General features: G+C 40.4%; 2 protein-coding genes across 16 annotated transcripts in view; both read right to left on the bottom strand.

The window, feature by feature from the left end:
• Positions 1–413: 413 nt before the first annotated feature.
• LOC123990698 (protein THEMIS-like) lies at positions 414–8,499 on the bottom strand. The gene is made up of 6 exons (XM_046291452.1): positions 8,214–8,499; positions 7,653–7,802; positions 6,491–6,952; positions 4,911–5,956; positions 4,639–4,771; positions 414–1,611 (listed from the first exon to the last, which is right to left on the bottom strand). The coding sequence occupies exons 1-6, from the start codon at positions 8,311–8,313 to the stop codon at positions 1,424–1,426; spliced, it is 2,079 nt and encodes a 692-aa protein (XP_046147408.1). The 5' UTR covers positions 8,314–8,499; the 3' UTR covers positions 414–1,423.
• Positions 8,500–8,904: 405 nt separating this feature from the next.
• Positions 8,905–18,110, bottom strand: part of LOC123990700 (receptor-type tyrosine-protein phosphatase kappa-like) — a 171,056-nt gene continuing 161,850 nt past the window's right edge. For all 15 annotated transcript variants that reach the window (XM_046291455.1, XM_046291459.1, XM_046291458.1 and 12 more), the window contains 11 exons: positions 17,897–17,994; positions 17,590–17,706; positions 17,233–17,387; positions 16,484–16,619; positions 16,178–16,327; positions 15,726–15,899; positions 12,217–12,348; positions 11,944–12,069; positions 11,001–11,164; positions 10,677–10,812; positions 8,905–10,110 (listed from right to left, as the gene is read on the bottom strand). In XM_046291455.1, coding sequence (XP_046147411.1) covers positions 10,057–10,110; positions 10,677–10,812; positions 11,001–11,164; positions 11,944–12,069; positions 12,217–12,348; positions 15,726–15,899; positions 16,178–16,327; positions 16,484–16,619; positions 17,233–17,387; positions 17,590–17,706; positions 17,897–17,994 — 1,442 coding nt within the window. In that variant the 3' untranslated portion in view covers positions 8,905–10,056. The remainder of the gene's footprint in view (positions 10,111–10,676; positions 10,813–11,000; positions 11,165–11,943; positions 12,070–12,216; positions 12,349–15,725; positions 15,900–16,177; positions 16,328–16,483; positions 16,620–17,232; positions 17,388–17,589; positions 17,707–17,896; positions 17,995–18,110) is intronic.

An 18,110-nucleotide genomic window follows, 5' to 3' on the forward strand; every position in this document is an offset into this window, starting at 1 on the left:
AATGAATTAAATGTATACATTTTCTTCACTGGCCTACACACAATACCCCATAATGTCAAGGTGGAATCATGCTTTTAGACATTTTTACAAAAGTATTCAAGCCCTTTGTTATGACAAGCCTAAATACGTCCAGGAGTAGAAATGTGCTTAACACGTCACATGCTAAGTTCATGGACTCACTCTGTGTGCAATAATAGTGTTTAACATGATTTATGAATGACTACCTCATCTCTGTACCCCACACATACAATTATCTGTAAGGTCCCTCAGTCGAGCAGTGAATTTCAAACTCAGATTCAACCACAAAGGCCGGGGAGGTTTTCCAATGCCTTGCAAAGGGCACCTATTGGTAAAATTATTATTTTTTTTTTTAAATGACATTGTATATCCCTTTGAACATGGCTGTGTTAGGAGAAAACTGAGGATGAATCAACAACACTGTAGGTACTCCACAATACTAACCTAACTGACAGATTGAAAAGAAGGAAGCTTGTACAGAATAAAAAATATTCTAAAACATGTTTCCTGTTTGCAACAAGGCCCTAAAGTAATACAGCAGAAAATGTTGCAAAGCAATTCACTTTTTGTCCTGAATACAAAGTGTTATGTTTTAGGCAAATCCAATACAACACATTACTGAGTACCACTCTCTGCATTTTCAAGCATAGTGGTGGGTGCATCAAGTTATGGGTGTGCTTGTAATCTTTAAAGACGGGAGTTTTTACAGATACAAAGAAATGGAATGGAGCTAAGCACAGACAAAATTGTAGAGGAAATCCTGGTTCAGTCTGCTTTCCACCAGACACTGGCAGATTAATTCACCTTTTAGCAGGACAATAAACTTAAACAAGGCCAAATATACACTGGAATTGCATACCAAGAAGACAGTGAATGTTCCATTCAAGCCAAGTTACAGTTTCAATTTAAATCTGCTTGAAAATCTATGGCCTGCAAATGATTGTCTAGCAATTATCAACAACCAATTTGACAGAGCTGGAAGTATTTTGAAAATAATAATGGGAATATGTTGCACAAACCATGTGTGGAAAGCTCTTAGACTTAACCAGAAAGGTGATTCTAACATGTATTGGCTCAGGGGGTTGAATACTTATCTAATCAAGATATATTTGTGTTTTATTTTTCATGAATCTTTTACAAATGTTAGAATTTTTCTTCCATTTTTACATTACAGAGTATTTTGTGTAGATCGTTGACAAAAAAAAGTGACAATGAAATGCATTTTAATACCAATTAGTAACACAACAAAATGTGGAAAAGGTGTGAATACTTTCTGAAGGCACTGTACAGCATATATCACATGCCAACATTCGTATTGATCTTTACACAAACAATATGGGGGTAGACTTTGAGCTTGGGTTGGATATGTTTAGATAGTCATCAAAACCAATCATTCACTTCTATACTAAACCTGTTTTGCAGTCTGCAAGGCATTTTTTTCTGATTTCTTCTTGTCTGTTATGTGAATACTTTGGTCATTAAATTTTCTCCTGATGCTGTCAAGTTCATCCTCATCAATGTATTCATAATCATGAGTGTAGTCATCATCCTGTTCAATTGTATTGTTGTGAGGACCGTTTTCTTCAACAGTGGCTGGGGAGAGAACATAAACAGAGCAAGGCAAAATAATCAAAGGCAAGATTTTGACAGAGAGAGAAATAGATTGCAAATCTATAAGTAATTTTTATCCTCCTGAGGCCCAGCAATTCATTTTTTTTCATCTCTAGTGGATCAGTTCTTGGTCCGTATTTCGGAGGCCTTATAAGTAATGTCCCTTTGACAGGACATTCTGGGCTTTTCAATGATATCACATGTGTGGGGGTGGGTCCTTGACAACTGTATCTTCCTAGTTCTTATAAAAATGGCTGCAGTAAAAATGTGCACATTTGATGGAAATTTGATACTCAAATAGTTTCTATTAAGTGAATACATCAGGAATAGTTAAGTGAGTTGTTTGGACTATGTAAAACTTTTTTCACATGATATAAGAGCTAAATAAGAGCTTATCAAGATATGTCCTTTGTAGTGGACACCCGGAAACCGAAACTATGTTTTTCATCTACTGTACCCATTGACTGTAATGTTTTATATATATATATATATATATATATATATATATATATATATATATATATATATATATATTTTTTATATATATATATATTTTATCATAATAATAATAATAATTATTATTATTATATAATAATAATATGTGTATATATATATATATAAATACAGTCGTATGAAAAGGTTTGGGCACCCCTCTGAGGCTGTATAATAATTTACTCTGTCGTCACAGAAAATGATCACAGTGGCATGACATTCATTTTCTAATTAAAGCTGAGTACTGGAGTATTGTCCAGACAAATATTTTTAGTGTAGCAATGTTAAGTTGTATAAAATTAAATCAGATGTGAAAAATATGCTATGCAAAAATGTGGCCACCCTTGTCATTCTGTTGATTTGAATACCTGTAACTACATAGTGCTGATTAATTGGAACACACAATTGGTTTGGTGAGCTCATTAAGCCTTGAACTTCATAGACAAGTGCACCCAATCATGAGAAAAGGTATGTAAGGTGGCCAATTGCAAGTTGTTGTTCTCTTTGACTCTCCTCTGAAGAGTGGCAACATGGGGGCCTAAAAAAAAATCTCAAATGACCTGAAAAAAAAGATTGTTCAACATTATGGTTTTGAGGAAGGCTACAAAAAGCTATCGCAGAGATTTAAGCTGTCAGTGTCCACTGTGAGGAACATAGTGAGGAAGTAGAAGGCCACAGGCACAGTTCTTGTTAAGGCCAGAAGTGGCAGGCCAAGTAAAATATTGGAGAGGCAAAGGCGAAGGATGGTGAGAACGGTCACAAACAGCCCACAGACCACCTCCAAAGACCTACAACATCATCTTGCTGCAGATGGTGTCACTGTGCATCGTTCAACAATTCAGCGCACTTTGCACAAGGAGAAGCTGTATGGGAGAGTGATGCAGAAGAAGCCTTTTCTGCACACACGCCACAAACAGAGTCGCTTGAGGTAATCAAACGCACAGTTGGACAAGCCAGCTTCATTTTGGAATAAGGTGCTGTGGACTGATGAAATAATGATTGAGTTATTTGGTCATAACCAGGGACGTTATGCATGGCGGCAAAAGAACACAGCGTTCCAAGAAAAACACTTGCTACCCACAGTAAAATTTGTTAGGGGTTCCATCATGCTGTGGGGCTGTGTGGCCAGTGCCGGTACTGGGAATCTTGTTAAAGTTGAGGGTCGCATGGATTCCACTCAATATCAGCAGATTCTTGGGAATAATGTTGAAGAATCAGTCACAAAGTTGAAGTTACGCCCGCCGGGGCTGGATATTTCAACAAGATGACCCAAAACACTGCTCAAAATCTACCCTGGCATTTATGCAGAGGAACAAGTACAATGTTCTGGAATGGCCATCCCAGTCCTGGAATGGCCATCCCAGATTTGAAGCGGGCTGTCCATGCTCGGCAACCATCAAACCTAACTGAACTGGATATGTTTTGTAAGGAGGAATGGTTCAAAATACCTTCATCCAGAATCCAGACACTCATTAGAGGCTATGGGAAGCGTCTAGAGGCTGTTATTTTAGCAAAAGGAGGCTCTACTAAATATTGATGTGATTTTTCTATTGGGGTGCCCAAATTTATGCACCTGTCTAATTTTGTTTTGATGCATATTGCACATTTTCTGTTAATTCAATAAACCTCATTTCACTACTGAAATATTACTGTGTCATCAGTTATTTGATAGATCAAAATGAAATTGCTGATCCAAACAACCAATTATTTATAAATGGAAATCGCAGAAATTGTCAGGGGTGCCCAAACTTTTAATATGACTGTATATACACACACACATATGTATATATATATATATATATATATACCCACATATATACATAAACATATACATATATACACACATATACACATATATATGTATATATATATATATACACACATGTACATATATTTATACACACATATATATATATATACACACACACACACACACACACACACACACACACACACACACACACACACACACACACACACACACACACACACACACACACACACACACACACACACACACACACACACACACACACACACACACACACACACACACACACACACACACACACACACACACACACATATATATACACACACACACACATCTATATATATATATCTATATATATATATATATATCACTATATATACACACACACACACACACACACACACACACACACACACACACACACACACACACACACACACACACACACACACACACACACACACACACACACACACACACACACACACACACACACACACACACACACACACACACACACACACACACATATCTATATATATACACACACACATACTATATATATATATATATATATATATATATATATATATATATATATATATATATATATCTATATCTATATATATATATATATATATATACACACACACATATATATATATATATACACACACACCAGCATGTTGAATGACATAAAATTAACACAACTATTTTGATGGAATATAGAAACATAGACGAACCTTTTTGTGGGCCTGGTTTAGGCACTGCAACCAGACTTGTGAGGGATGTTTCATTTCTTGGTATAGAGGTGTTCTGTTCTGCACAATCAGACGAACTAGGGCTAGGCATGGCTGGTTTGGCTGTATGTGGGCTCTTCAATATAATAACACAAATCATTAGTACAGTAATCAATTGAATATAACTTTTAATTTAAATCTGATAGCTAATGCTGTTGTTTTATAGATATTTTATTATTTATTAATGCATGAACTATAATGGATGACTGACTCACCTTTGGAGAGGGGGGGTCTGGCTTCTTTGGCCTGGGAGGCTGCAGTTTCAATGTGTCTTCTAAGGGCTGTTGATGTCTCTTGGGTGGTCGAGGGGGAGGCAGCACACTGGCATTGACGTACCTCCTCAGGGTAAAATAGCAGTCCTCTCCTATCTCCTCCACAGCTGAGCAGACAGCCTTGCCCTGGGTTGGCTCTGGGCCGCTCCACTGCTGCAGGAGCTGCAGGGTCATGTTGATGCGGTTGACAGGCACCTCCCAGCACTGGGCCAGGTCTGGGGTGGAGACAAGAAGGTAGGGGTCAGTGATCTCCTCCTCCAGCTGCAGCCCTGTGGCCCCAGCCAGGAGGTCCTCCATCACTGAGAGGTCCCTCATAGACACCTTGACGTTGAAGGGCAGGGAGAACTTGTGGCAGACCTCTGAGAGCATGTACTGCTTCTTGTCGTGGACCACCTCCACAAAGCCGCCATCCAGACACATAGGGATCAGCACGGCCTTGTACTTCTTCCCCACCATCTTCTCACAGGCCAGGGCCTCCACCGTCTTTCTCCTGCCACCATAGATCACTTCACTGGTCTCCCTTTTGTGGACCAGGTACTGGTCTCCCACCAGTACTGAGGACAGCCCCTCGTAGTCGGCCTCAAAGGCCCTGGTAGCCACCACGTGGAGCTGCTCCATGTCACTCTTGGCTACCTCTAGGTCATATGCTGTGGGGAACATCCGGGGCCTGCGCTTGAACCTGCCGTTGTAAGACACTGGAATGAGGAAGCGTCTTTGTGCCTCACTGCGGATCTCAGACGCTAGGATCCTCTTGGTCTGGTAGGCACTGTGGACAATGACTTGCTTAGAGGACATCAGGAAACCCAATTCCTCCTGAACTTGTGATGGTGGCTCTATGATCTCAGCCCTGAAGGGGAAGACCTCGCTCGGCTTGGCAAAGACATCACGGAGTGACAGCGGCTGCATGAAACAGGCACCGTCACTCTCCTCGGTTACGTCCAACACCTCAACGTCAAGGGTAGATGGGATGAAAACAACGTTCTTCCCAACTGTGAACAAAAATTTGATTATTTCTGTTTAGTTTGCCAGCACAAGTGAGGATGGTCTACTATAGGCTAAACATTCTAATTTAAGACATTTCTTATACAAAATGTTTTGCCAAAAATAAATACATAAAGTATTATATATTTTTTAAATCAGAACATTTCTCTCTGAAGGTCTGACATTAGTAGATTTGTTTAAATGCTGGTTTGAATTATTATTATTTTTTTTGTGTTCTACAAAGTAAAAATTAATTGTGATTCCCTGACCAGAACGATGACTAGTACACTTCAAAACATCCTCTATTTTCATGTCTGCTTATGAAACCAAAAGTTGATGGCCCAAGACCAGTGTACTGTAGTTGTCATGTTCATTAGTTGTCAGTATTACAATGTGTTCTCTTTAAATAAATCGAGAGAAGAAAAATGTAATTATAACATGAAAAATACAGAGTATCATTGTGTGATTTTATTTTATCGTGTTCTTCATCCCACATGACATTGACGTAAAGTGAGAATATTAATGGGCTGTTTGACACTCACACTTGGACACAGTCTGGAGCTCATAGACAGGTGTGAGAACCAGATCTCCACTGTAGTCCTCTGGCAACATAGACACACACTTCTCCTTTGATGGCAAAGACTTGGCCCAAGTCACTGTCCTTTTCCTTCCTTTGGGCATTTTCCATTCCACCAGTTCCCTGAGGGTGTAGAACTGGTCGTCGGCACACTCATAGAACTCCCCAGTGTGCGAGAGCTTCACAGTGAAGATGTGCTTGGAGTCTTTCCGCGTGACCTCACAGTCAACATGGCTGTCTCCGTGCTTCGTCCTAAGAGCAGTGATTCTGAAGCTCTCCTCAGCCTGGATGGTCCCCTCACCCAGCTGTAGTTCCTCAGGGCAGCGGAACTCTGGCTGGCCCAGGCACTCAGGGCTGATACACACTGAGTCAACAATCTCCTGTATACTGGCGTACGGCCTCTTGTCGGCCACGATCCTGAAAAGGCCTGAAAATACAGGCAGGTAAAGCAATATATGACATCGTATTAATTGGTACAATGCACAAAACCACATGTTGATAAGGTCCCTTTCTAACCCGAGAAGGGGTTTGGAGATTTACATGTATAATGTAAACTGCAGTACATGGTAATGTGGTGGGACTCTCTTCGTTTGCAGGACTTTATCCTGCTAACTGTCCCAAATGTCCGAACTGAATTTGGTAAAAGGGATTTTATGTACTCTGCGCCATCGGCTTGGAACGCCTTACAAAATAGTTTTAAACTGGAAGAACTTGTCCCGATTGTGTTTTTAAATGACTGACGAAGGATTTTGAGGCTGATTCCCTGACCTGTCAATGTTTTTAATTTGCTGTTTTATGATTTTGTTATACTCTTGCGAATGCTGTGGTTTTTACTAGATTACTTGTAGTCTTTCATGTTATCTGTCTAATTGTGTAATGACTTGGCGCGGCTTATCTTGGCCAGGACGCTCTTGAAAAAGAGATTTCAAATCTCTATGAGCCCTTCATGGTTAAATGAAGGTTAAATCAAATAAAAAAATAAATGGTGAAGGACAATAATTAATACAAGTATTAAAACATTTAAATCATGAATATATCAATCCACATAAGTTCTATAAAGGTACAATTTGACAACAAAACATTTTGATTTCATGTTCAAGGTACAGTTTAGATGTTTCTGGACTCACCTGGATAGTCGAGAGATAGATCTACTGTCATAGATTTGGAACCCTCAGACTGGAGTTCCACAATGAGTCTGGTGACACTGATCCCAATGATCTTCAGGAGCTCCCCATAGGAGAAACTCCACTCTCTTCCAAACAGCTCATACACAGAACCTGGTAGAAAGACATTTCAATGGATCTATTCTTTTGGCATTGAATGGACCTAAGTACAGTCGTCGATGGTCTATTCTCCTTGTAGTGTAACAGATCCAAGTAAGTAAGAACATAAGGGTGGTAACTCTATAATTGCTACGCATGAATAAGCACGAATAATTCATTTATTAAGAATGTATATATTATTCATGAAAATGTATACATTTTACCAAACAATATTTTTTTCAAAGCTCCAGTTAAATATAATAATTGACATCAGTTATACGTTGAATTTTGTAACGTGAAATACCTAATGTTTATATAATTGTATAGTAAAATACTGCATAGCCTTGACCCGTTACTTTAAACTCAAATTATATTATATTCCAGTCCATTGAAAAAGGACTTAAATAAGGGCTTCTTCAGTCTTACCTTGAAAATAATATCCAGATTGTATCTGCAGTACTCTAGGGAGAGACTTGGCATCAAGAGAGCGGGTGAACTTTTCCAATGTCATAGCCATCCTTTCCATTTGGACCCTGGGTGACCCAGACTATGTGTACACTAAAGGAAACCTAGAGAGGAGATGCCATCTTCTCCATGGATCAGAAAAAGGTTGAGCCGAGGTTTTGGTATAACCTAAGTGCCAGTGCTTATATTTTAGTATGAAGTCTCTCTATACCCTACAGTGAACAACTCAGTGACACATAGAGAGAGAGAGCAGTCATCTATGAGTCACGAGGGCTGCAGCAGGTGTTACAGGAGAACGCACACTGCAGCAGGAAACCAGAAACAACTAACCACAACTCACTAAGTAGCTATGAGAACAACGCCACAGACCAATGATATATCAGTCACAATACCTATGATTCACATCACACCAGAAAATGACACTTGTGTTTAGTGACTTGCAGTTCTGCAAAGCACTGGATTAGAGTGGAAATGAAAACACAAAAGGCAGCACAGTGTGTTCAGACAAATATATCTGTATCTAACATGTAGTGATCAGATTAAAACAATAAAGTGAATCGTTTGTGAACAGCTAACATATCACACATATGACCAAACTAAACATCATCTCGCCTGCAATGATACTAACGATGTCTTACACAATGACATTTTATTCAAAGATTTTTTAATGTTTTATTACAGCCAATAAAGCCAACAGTTACAGACAAAATAATGTATGAAACATGACTAAACTGCACATGATAATGACTTGCTTCCTTTTCTCCAGGAGGTCCACCCATGTCCCACATCAGTATGGCTGGCCGCACACCTGCCTCTGCTGCGTGGGCTTACATCCTCATAAGCTGTATCTAATACTGATTAGAATTCACTGTTTTTCTCCGCCATGTTCCTTTTGTTTTTCCAAAATACCATTGCAGGTTGAGAGATCATCCGGAAAAAAAAAAACTATTTTATAGTCACCACATGACCTTCTGATATTCTATCTGCATGGGTAGAATTCACAAGCATTGTTTTACACAAATAAACCACTAACATCACATAGAGGCTAAGAAAAAATTGAAAACAAGATATACTACTGAAATTGACTCTAATACTTAAAAACAACAATAAATGTTTACGGTTTAAAGTCATAGCTAGGTAAAAATGGAATGAACATGATTGTTTTTAGCTTTCAAAAAAGAATACAAGTAAACAATAAATACAAACAATATGCTTTATCCATATAGACATATTTACATAAGTCTTTGGCTTATGATTAAGATTTGCTACAAAATAAAAACCAAAATGAGTCAGCCATCAGAGCACGATACAAACATTACCAAGCCAATGTCACGTTAGCACTTCTATTCATGTATAGAGCGCAATATTTTTTCTTTCACATTTGTGATGGACTTCTATAGAAATGTTATTGTTCGTTGACAATAATGCTGATAATATAGAAGAAAAAAGGTATGCTTTTATTTGTTGTTGCATGCAACACCTTGGCATTAGTGTTACCCTTTTTGACAACGGCTGCACAAAATAATAACTACATCTGCAAAAGACATTGAAGCAAATGTGGCCTAGTGGCCGACACTTGTTTCTGTGGCACTGAATACGGCGAAGTACTGTACAATGGAGACATTTACAAACCACTCACATCATACTCCCAGTACAACTAGAAACATTAAAGATTTCTCCCAAAAAATCCCAAACCATCTATGGCAGTCTGTATGGGCTTAGTTAATGATGTCCGCCTCCACACAATCTGTAGCGGTGGAATGGTTGCCAAGATCCAGAGTTCTGTTCCGTCCCGTCTTCTTGGTTAAGAGGTCTCGATGAACTCCAGAGCAAGGTCGTAGCAGAAGCGGTACTGATCCTGTTCAGAAGAAAACACATTGTATTAACCACTGTGGTGCTAAACACGGTACAACAGAATATGATGAACGATACAGTAATAACATGCTGATAACAAGTTGAATCACTACTGAAAGGCATTTTCAATTCTTAACATAAAAACATGTTATCTATTCTCTGGCAGTGAAATTAAGAGGTAACTTTAACACAGGTCTGCATAGGCTGTGTAAAGGATGAGGTGAGGAGTCTTTCATGTTAGCCCACAACAGTTTATTTTATATACTCAACAGACTCTTCTGTGCACTTCTCGGTGATCCATAACATTATCATTGTTGGATAGTTTTGACAATATTGCTTGGCTAAAATGTATTTAAACACATTCTGCAAAACAAATCTAATGTGAGGTGTTGCTATCTGTTCTCTAATACCTCTCTCACGATTTCTTCAGGAAATATCATAAGTGAATATCACCAGAAATGAGAGGTGGCGTAGGCCTATGCTGATATATTAGCACCATAATGAGTCAGAGATACATCTGTCTGAAACTCAGTTTGACTGATCTGGAGTCAGTTAGTTGGCCTGTCTTACCGGGCTGTCCACCATGTTGGGCTTGCTGTTCCTCAGGCTCTTGACTGCGTGGAACACGTCCACCACATTCTGCCTCTTGATCATCTCACACACAATGCTGATAGCACAGAACATCCCACTGTGCCCACCTCCGTTTCTACATCACAGGAACACAAGGGTGGAGGTGTGAGGTTGGCTGGGTGACTTTTCTACTGAACTGCTAAACTTGTGAAATATAATAGGTGGGTGCAGGTGGAATAGAGATGATCAGATTTTTATTTGAAAGCATGCATGTAGGTGTTAGTGTGTGGGAGTGGTGGTGGTGGAGGGTGTGTGTACACTCACAGGCAGTGGATGATTGTGCGTCCCTCTCCCTCTTCACACTCCTCCTGCCACTTGTCCACCTGCAGTATGAGCTTCAGGAAGGAACGCTTTGACGCTGGGACTTCTCTGTGGGCTGCCCAGCCCAGGTACTGGAACTGCCTCACCATCAGATAGCCCTCCTGAGGCTGTGGGGAACACAGAAGCACACATCAGCAACGGCAGCCATTTTGGTTCTTACTCTCAACTTCATAGCATTATTCTCATCGAACCATCCAAGTACTATAACCTTGACTGGTATCCTTACCTTGAGTTGTGTCTGAAGGACCATAGTGACAAAATCCACAGCCAGGCACTATCATAATTAGCATAGTCCAAATTCAAGCATGTAAAGAGATGGTTAGATGTCAGCAAAGCTGCATTGCAAGCAGAAACTCTCTCAAAAGCACGTTCAACTACGTTTGGTGGTTGGATGAGTTTGCAGGAATTTTGTTTACACGCATTATACTGAAATAATTGCTGAAATTTTATCACTCAAAACTCTGTTGTTTGCTGTAACATGGACAATAAAGTTGTATTGTATTTCATTGGGCACTCAGATGTGGATTGATTTAGCAGGCGTGAACAAACTCACCGGTGGCTTGATGGAACTATCAGACAATTGGAATATTCAGATATTACTGCAAAAGTAACCACATTCGCGCGGGGAAGAAAACATGGACAGGTTCTTCATGAGTATCGACACTACCAAACTTAGTTTGAAGTGCTTTTGAGGAAGTTTCTGCATCCAATGCAGCTTTGCTAACATCGGTCCGTCTGTCAACATTCATGAATTCAGATGATGCTAATTATGCTAGCTTCTGGCTGTGGCAAAAGTAAACAATCGATTGTTGTGGGTTCTATCACAATTGGCCTTCAGACACAACTTAAGGTAAGGGTAATACATTATGGGATACTAGCTACTTACTCTAGTGAGGTTACATATTCTGAAGAGACGGCTGATGACGTCACAATCCATGGAGCAGGACATGCATTCAACTTGGACAGGACCGTAGCGAAGCGTCCCCTCTTCAGGCCAATACTGAGGGCAGCCCTGATTGACAACAACAACAACAACCTTAGCAATGACATGTACCTTCACTCAAACCTTAGGAACCTTATTCGAAAATGCACAATGACATTTGGAATCAGGGTCCACAGCAGTGAATGCAGGAGGATGAGGTGGTCAGATATTTATTACCTGCGCTAGGTCAATCTCATTGAGCATCACCAGGGAAGTGCAGCCGTAGTCATACACCAGCCTCCAGAAGTCCTTGACTGTGTTGGGCAGAGGGTGCTGGGTTACGATGAAGGCTGCTGGCTGTCTGTAGCTCTACAGTGGACGAAAGTAAGCAAAGAACCATGTAACATCTCATAGCACTGAGTCTGCAGACATACAGAGAACACATTCTAGAAAATATGGTACATCTGTCACAATGAACAATGTGTAGATATATGACCATGCAAGGAATGTGGAGAACTTTCACATTTAAAACCAGGGCAATCCTTGGGGTGGGCATGCTTCTAGCAACCTTATATCAATTAAATGAAGTTCTGCTGACATACATCTTAATTAAGCCATGAAACAAATCCAGTATAGTTAGAAGCATTTAATTATTGAGAAGGGAAAAGTTCAGAAATTACCTGGTATTCTTCTGATGGCTTGGTTAGAAAAAGTCCAAAAGTTTGTAAAACGTACGAGGAAGTGACTTAAAATTGCCCTCCAAATAAAAAAACTCATAATCTGGCAAAACTCTCTGTGCACATGAAATACCATCTCCCAAGGTCTATGTCAAGACATAGATTTTTATTCATAGAGGTTTGTCTCATTCAGATACAAATTTCAAATTTCTATTGGAGTTCTAGCAAGGACTGAGAAGAGGAATTGAATTCAACCTCTTTGCATAAAATATACTGTATAACACAGAAGAAAAAAGCATGGTCATGTTTAGTAAGGTCACCAACCACATTATCTCTGCTATATGCAATGTATTGCAAGTTGGGTACAGCTATGGGGTGGCTTCTCATCCTTCTATCAAGTACACATCTATGACAAGATAATTCCCAGAAGATGGATTCACTTTCTGGCACAAATCCTGATATCAAACTAAGATAATCCTGATCCAGGCTGTTCTAATAGTGATGCTATTACTGTTGTAATATGTGGATACGGTTGTAATATGTGGAGATGGTTGTAATATGTGGATACGGTTGTAATATGTGGATACGGTTGTAATATGTGGATACGGTTGTAATACGGTTGTAATATGTGGATACGGTTGTAATATGTGGATACGGTTGTAATATGTGGATACGGTTGTAATATGTGGATACGGTTGTAATACGGTTGTAATATGTGGATACGGTTGTAATACGGTTGTAATATGTGGATACGGTTGTAATATGTGGATACGGTTGTAATACGGTTGTAATATGTGGATACGGTTGTAATATGTGGATACGGTTGTAATATGTGAAAACTGTAGTAAAGTTACCAGCTGGAGTATTGTTTGAACTAATAATAAAATATAATGTGGTTTATACACGGCACTTGTTTCACTTACCCCGGCCTTCTATCAGACGGGTCAAACTTCTGATTTATTTGAAAATCCAAATGATTAAAAGAACAAGTGTAATTTAGGTCCACATGAATAGCCATCTTGAAGAATACTGTCAGCATGATATAGTTGAAGAGTTAGATGACCAAAATTGTTTTTTAAATGTATAAAAATGTAGCAATTTTTTGTGTGTTATTTTCATTAACATCACTACTTGCACTGCCAGAAAATAATAGAAGGATAGACAAAAAAAAACTAAAAGCCTTGAGCACACATTAAAGATACAATGAATATCAGTCCTTCTACATTTTCCAAAAGAGTACAGAAAACAGAACAGTATACACCTGGATTTGTCTCTAGCTTTCTGTCGCTACTACACATTCAGACAACATCTAGTTCACTTAGTAAGTCGAGTGAGTGTGTGTGTGTGTGTGTGTGTGTGCATACAGTTGAAGTCGGAAGTTTACATACACTTAGGTTGGAGTCATTAAAAGTTGTTTTTCAACCACTCCGCAAATGTCTTGTTAACAAACTATAGTTTTGGCAAGTCGGTTAGGACATCTACTTTGTACACGACACAAGTAATTTTTCCAACAATTGTTTACAGACAGATTATTTCACTTATAATTCACTGTATCACAATTCTAGTGGGTCAGAAGTTTACATACACTAAGTTGACTGTGCCTTTAAACAGCTTGGAAAAGAACAGAAAATGATGTCATGGCTTTAGAAGCTTCTGATAGGCTAATTGACGTCATTTGAGTAAATTGGAGATGTACCTGTGGATGTATTTCAAGGCCTACCTTCAAACTCAGTGCCTCTTTGCTTGACATCACAGGAAAATCTAAAGAAATCAGCCAAGACCTCAGAAAAAATTGTAGACCTCCACAAGTCTGGTTCATCCTTGGGAGGATTTTCCAAATGCCTGAAGGTACCACGTTCATCTGTACAATCAATAGTACACAAGTATAAACACCATGGGACCACGCAGCCGTCATACCGCTCAGGAAGGAGACGCGTTCTGTCTTAGAGATGAACGTACTTTGGTGCGAAAAGTACAAATCAATCCCAGAACAGCAGCAAAGGACCTTGTGAAAATACTGGAGGAAAACGGTACATAAGTAGCTATATCCACAGTAAAAGGAGTCCTAAATCAACATAACCTGAAAAGCCGCTCAGTAAGGATGAAGCCACTACTCCAAAACCGCCATAAAAAAAGCCAGACTACGGTTTGCAACTGCACATGGGGACAAAGATCGTACTTTCTGGAGAAATGTCCTCTGGTCTGATGAAACAAAAATAGAACTGTTTGGCCATAATGACAATTATTATGTTTGGAGGAAAAAGGGGGAAGCCTGCAAGCCGAAGAACACCATCCCAACCGTAAAGCACGGGGGTGGCAGCATCATGTTGTGGGGGTGCCTTTCTGCAGGAAGGACTGGTGCACTTCACAAAATAGATGGCATCACGAGGAGGGAAAATTATGTGGATATATTGAAGCAACATCTCAAGACATCAGTCAGGAAGTTAAAGCTTGGTCGCAAATGGGTCTTCCAAATGGACAATGACCCCAAGCATACTTCCAAAGTTGTGGCAAAATGGCTTAAGGATAACAAAGTCAAGGTATTGGAGTGGCCATCACAAAGCCCTGACCTCAATCCCATAGAAAATTTGTGGGCAGAACTGAAAAAGCGTGTGCGAGCAAGGAGGCCTACAAACCTGGCTCAGTTATACCAGCTCTGTCAGGAGGAATGGGCCAAAATTCACCCAACTTATTGTGGGAAGCTTGTGGAAGGCTACCCAAAACATTTGACCCAAGTTAAACAATTTAAAGGCAATGCTACCAAATACTAATTGAGTGTATGTAAACTTCTGACCCACTGGGAATGTGATGAAAGAAATAAAAGTTGAAATAAATCATTCTCTCTCCTATTATTCTGACATTTCAAATTCTTAAAATAAAGTGGTGATACTAACTGACCTAAAATAGGGACTTTTTACTAGGATTAGATTAAATGGCAGGAATTGTGAAAAACTCTGAGTTTAACTGTATTGGGCTAAGGTTTGTAAACTTCCAACATCAACTGTACATGCATGTGTATATGCATTTATATACTATGTTTATGCGTGCATGAGGGGCGAGGACACTTACATCCATGAGGGCAGCGTTGACGTAGTTACTGCTCTCCCCGTCGATAGTGATGAGGAAGGGCAGACAGCGGTCTGGAGGCAGCATGTCCATGAAGCGGTTCTTCTCGTGGTTCCTGGGGAGCAGGGCGATGCTGCAGTCCTCTGGCTGGGGCTGAGGGGTCACCGAGTTCAGTGTCTGAAAACAACACAAATAACATGAAACCACAAGTCAGGGAACATTGTTTGTTAGGAGACATGAGATATGTCCCAAATGGCACCCTATTCCCTTTAGAGTGTACTACTTTTGACCAGAACCCTGGTAGTCGACTCTATAGGGAATAGGGTGTCATTTGGGATGTAGCCATGATCTATTTCCCTGTCTTTATTGCCGTTTTTTATTGTTGTACGAGACATGAAAGCCTGAGGAGTTAAACAGAACTTTATGCCCCAATAAATATGGAAGGCCTCCAGTACCTGGAATTCATCTTTGAGGTGTGAGGAGTTGCTCTGTGAGTCTATCCTGATCATGTCGTAGTAAGCTGCTTTGTACTCGCAGGCAGGGATGGCCGTCTCGCCACACAGACAGGCTTCTAGGATGGCGTCATGGATGAAGATGTACTGCTCCTGTGGCCAGACCACAGACACACACTCAGCAAGGGGAAGGCACTGCATCTCCAGACAGTCCATACATACAGTAGCATGAAATGCACAGACGGACAGTAATGGTGAATGGTGTTAATGTTAATTGGTGAGGTGTGTGGCAGTGGGTCTAGTAGTCACCTCAGTCTGTACCATGTTGATGCGTCTGGAGCGCAGAGCCTTCACACAGTTGTAGATGTCCACCACGCCCTCCCTCTCCGCCATGTCCAGCATGATATCGATGACGATGTAACAGCCTGTGCGTCCGGCTCCGGCGCTGACCAGGGAGAGAGGGCACCGAGAGGACCGGAAGGTGAGCGTGGCTGCACAGCACTACACTTCAACAGCCTACATATCTAACCATTGTACAGTACACACAACAATGGCGCTCAATCCATAATCCCCCCCCATCCCCCCTCCCCCAATACACATGTAAATATTGGACTATAAATTGTGTCTCCCTGTATTATACTGATGCTTATTCTATTCAACTGAGCCATTTACTTTATGTTCCTATTCTTAACTTGTATTATTTCTTATTGTTGTTGCATTGTCCAGAAGGAACCTGCAAGTAAGCACTTCATTGGACGATGTATACCATGTGTATCCTGTACATACGACTAATAAAACATGAAACTTGATCTGTGCACACGACTAAATTGACAAGCGTGTGCATTGTTCAACAACATCCACAACAACCACATCCTGCCAAGGGGCACGGTGAAATTGTATCTACAGTAGGCTAGCTGTGGTTGATAATATTGAAGCATGCTAGCTAGTCCGGGTGCACACTTCACATGTGAGAGATCAAATAAAAGTTCATCGGAAGCACCTGTTTTCTCAGAATATCTGTCTGAGAGCGTAGAGGAAGTGACGTGTTAGGGGCTTACCTGCAGTGCACCACGATGGGCCCAGCGCTGGGGGGGTTGGAAATCTTGACCCGGCGGATGAAGGAGAGGAGGCCCGTGGCGTGGTAGGGCACTCCGTGGTCAGGCCAGCCGGTGAAATGAAACTGCTTCACCTCGCGCAGCTCATTAAAGCCTCTCTGATGACAGAGAACATACGGGTTATTAGTTCACAACTGGTCTGGGTTCAGTCTGAATTCCACATTTGCAATATGTGTTGATTTTAAGGGTCAATCATACAACAACAAAGTGGTGGATGTGCCAATCCCAGATTGCCCCTTTAACGGTTATAGATCAAACTGTTGAACATAGGCGTGAGGAGTGGATAAAGGAATGACTCACCCTCTCCAAGGTGAACGTTCTGACCACATATTCAGCAAGGGGCTCCACTTCCACAAACGTCACTTTGAAATCACCATAGACCTCAGCATCATCGGGCCAGTACTTGTAACACTTCACCTACAAGAACATGAGTATTTAATTCATTTAAAACAAAAGACGTCTTTAAATACTACACACACATCAATACACACAATATATGCCCAGGTATACAGTATGTAAGATTAATATATGAAGACTGATCAAGGGCCTATAGTACATTGGCCTCCTGTGCTTTTGGATCTGACAGTAATATGACACTATCACCTACCCGTCCAACTTCCACGAGGTTGGTGACCATGACGATACAGGCAGACTGCTCTTGCCAGACCATCCTCCAGAAATCATAGACTGTCTCATGGACAGGCCCTGGAGAGGACAACACATATCCATCAATCAATCAATACGAATAAATGCAATATGTGAACTAAATACAATACAATCTGATAACTATATGAGAATCAAATCATTATTTAGAGGTGGGA

Source organism: Oncorhynchus gorbuscha, linkage group LG12 (assembly GCF_021184085.1).
Source record: "Oncorhynchus gorbuscha isolate QuinsamMale2020 ecotype Even-year linkage group LG12, OgorEven_v1.0, whole genome shotgun sequence".
Classification (NCBI taxonomy): domain Eukaryota; kingdom Metazoa; phylum Chordata; class Actinopteri; order Salmoniformes; family Salmonidae; genus Oncorhynchus; species Oncorhynchus gorbuscha.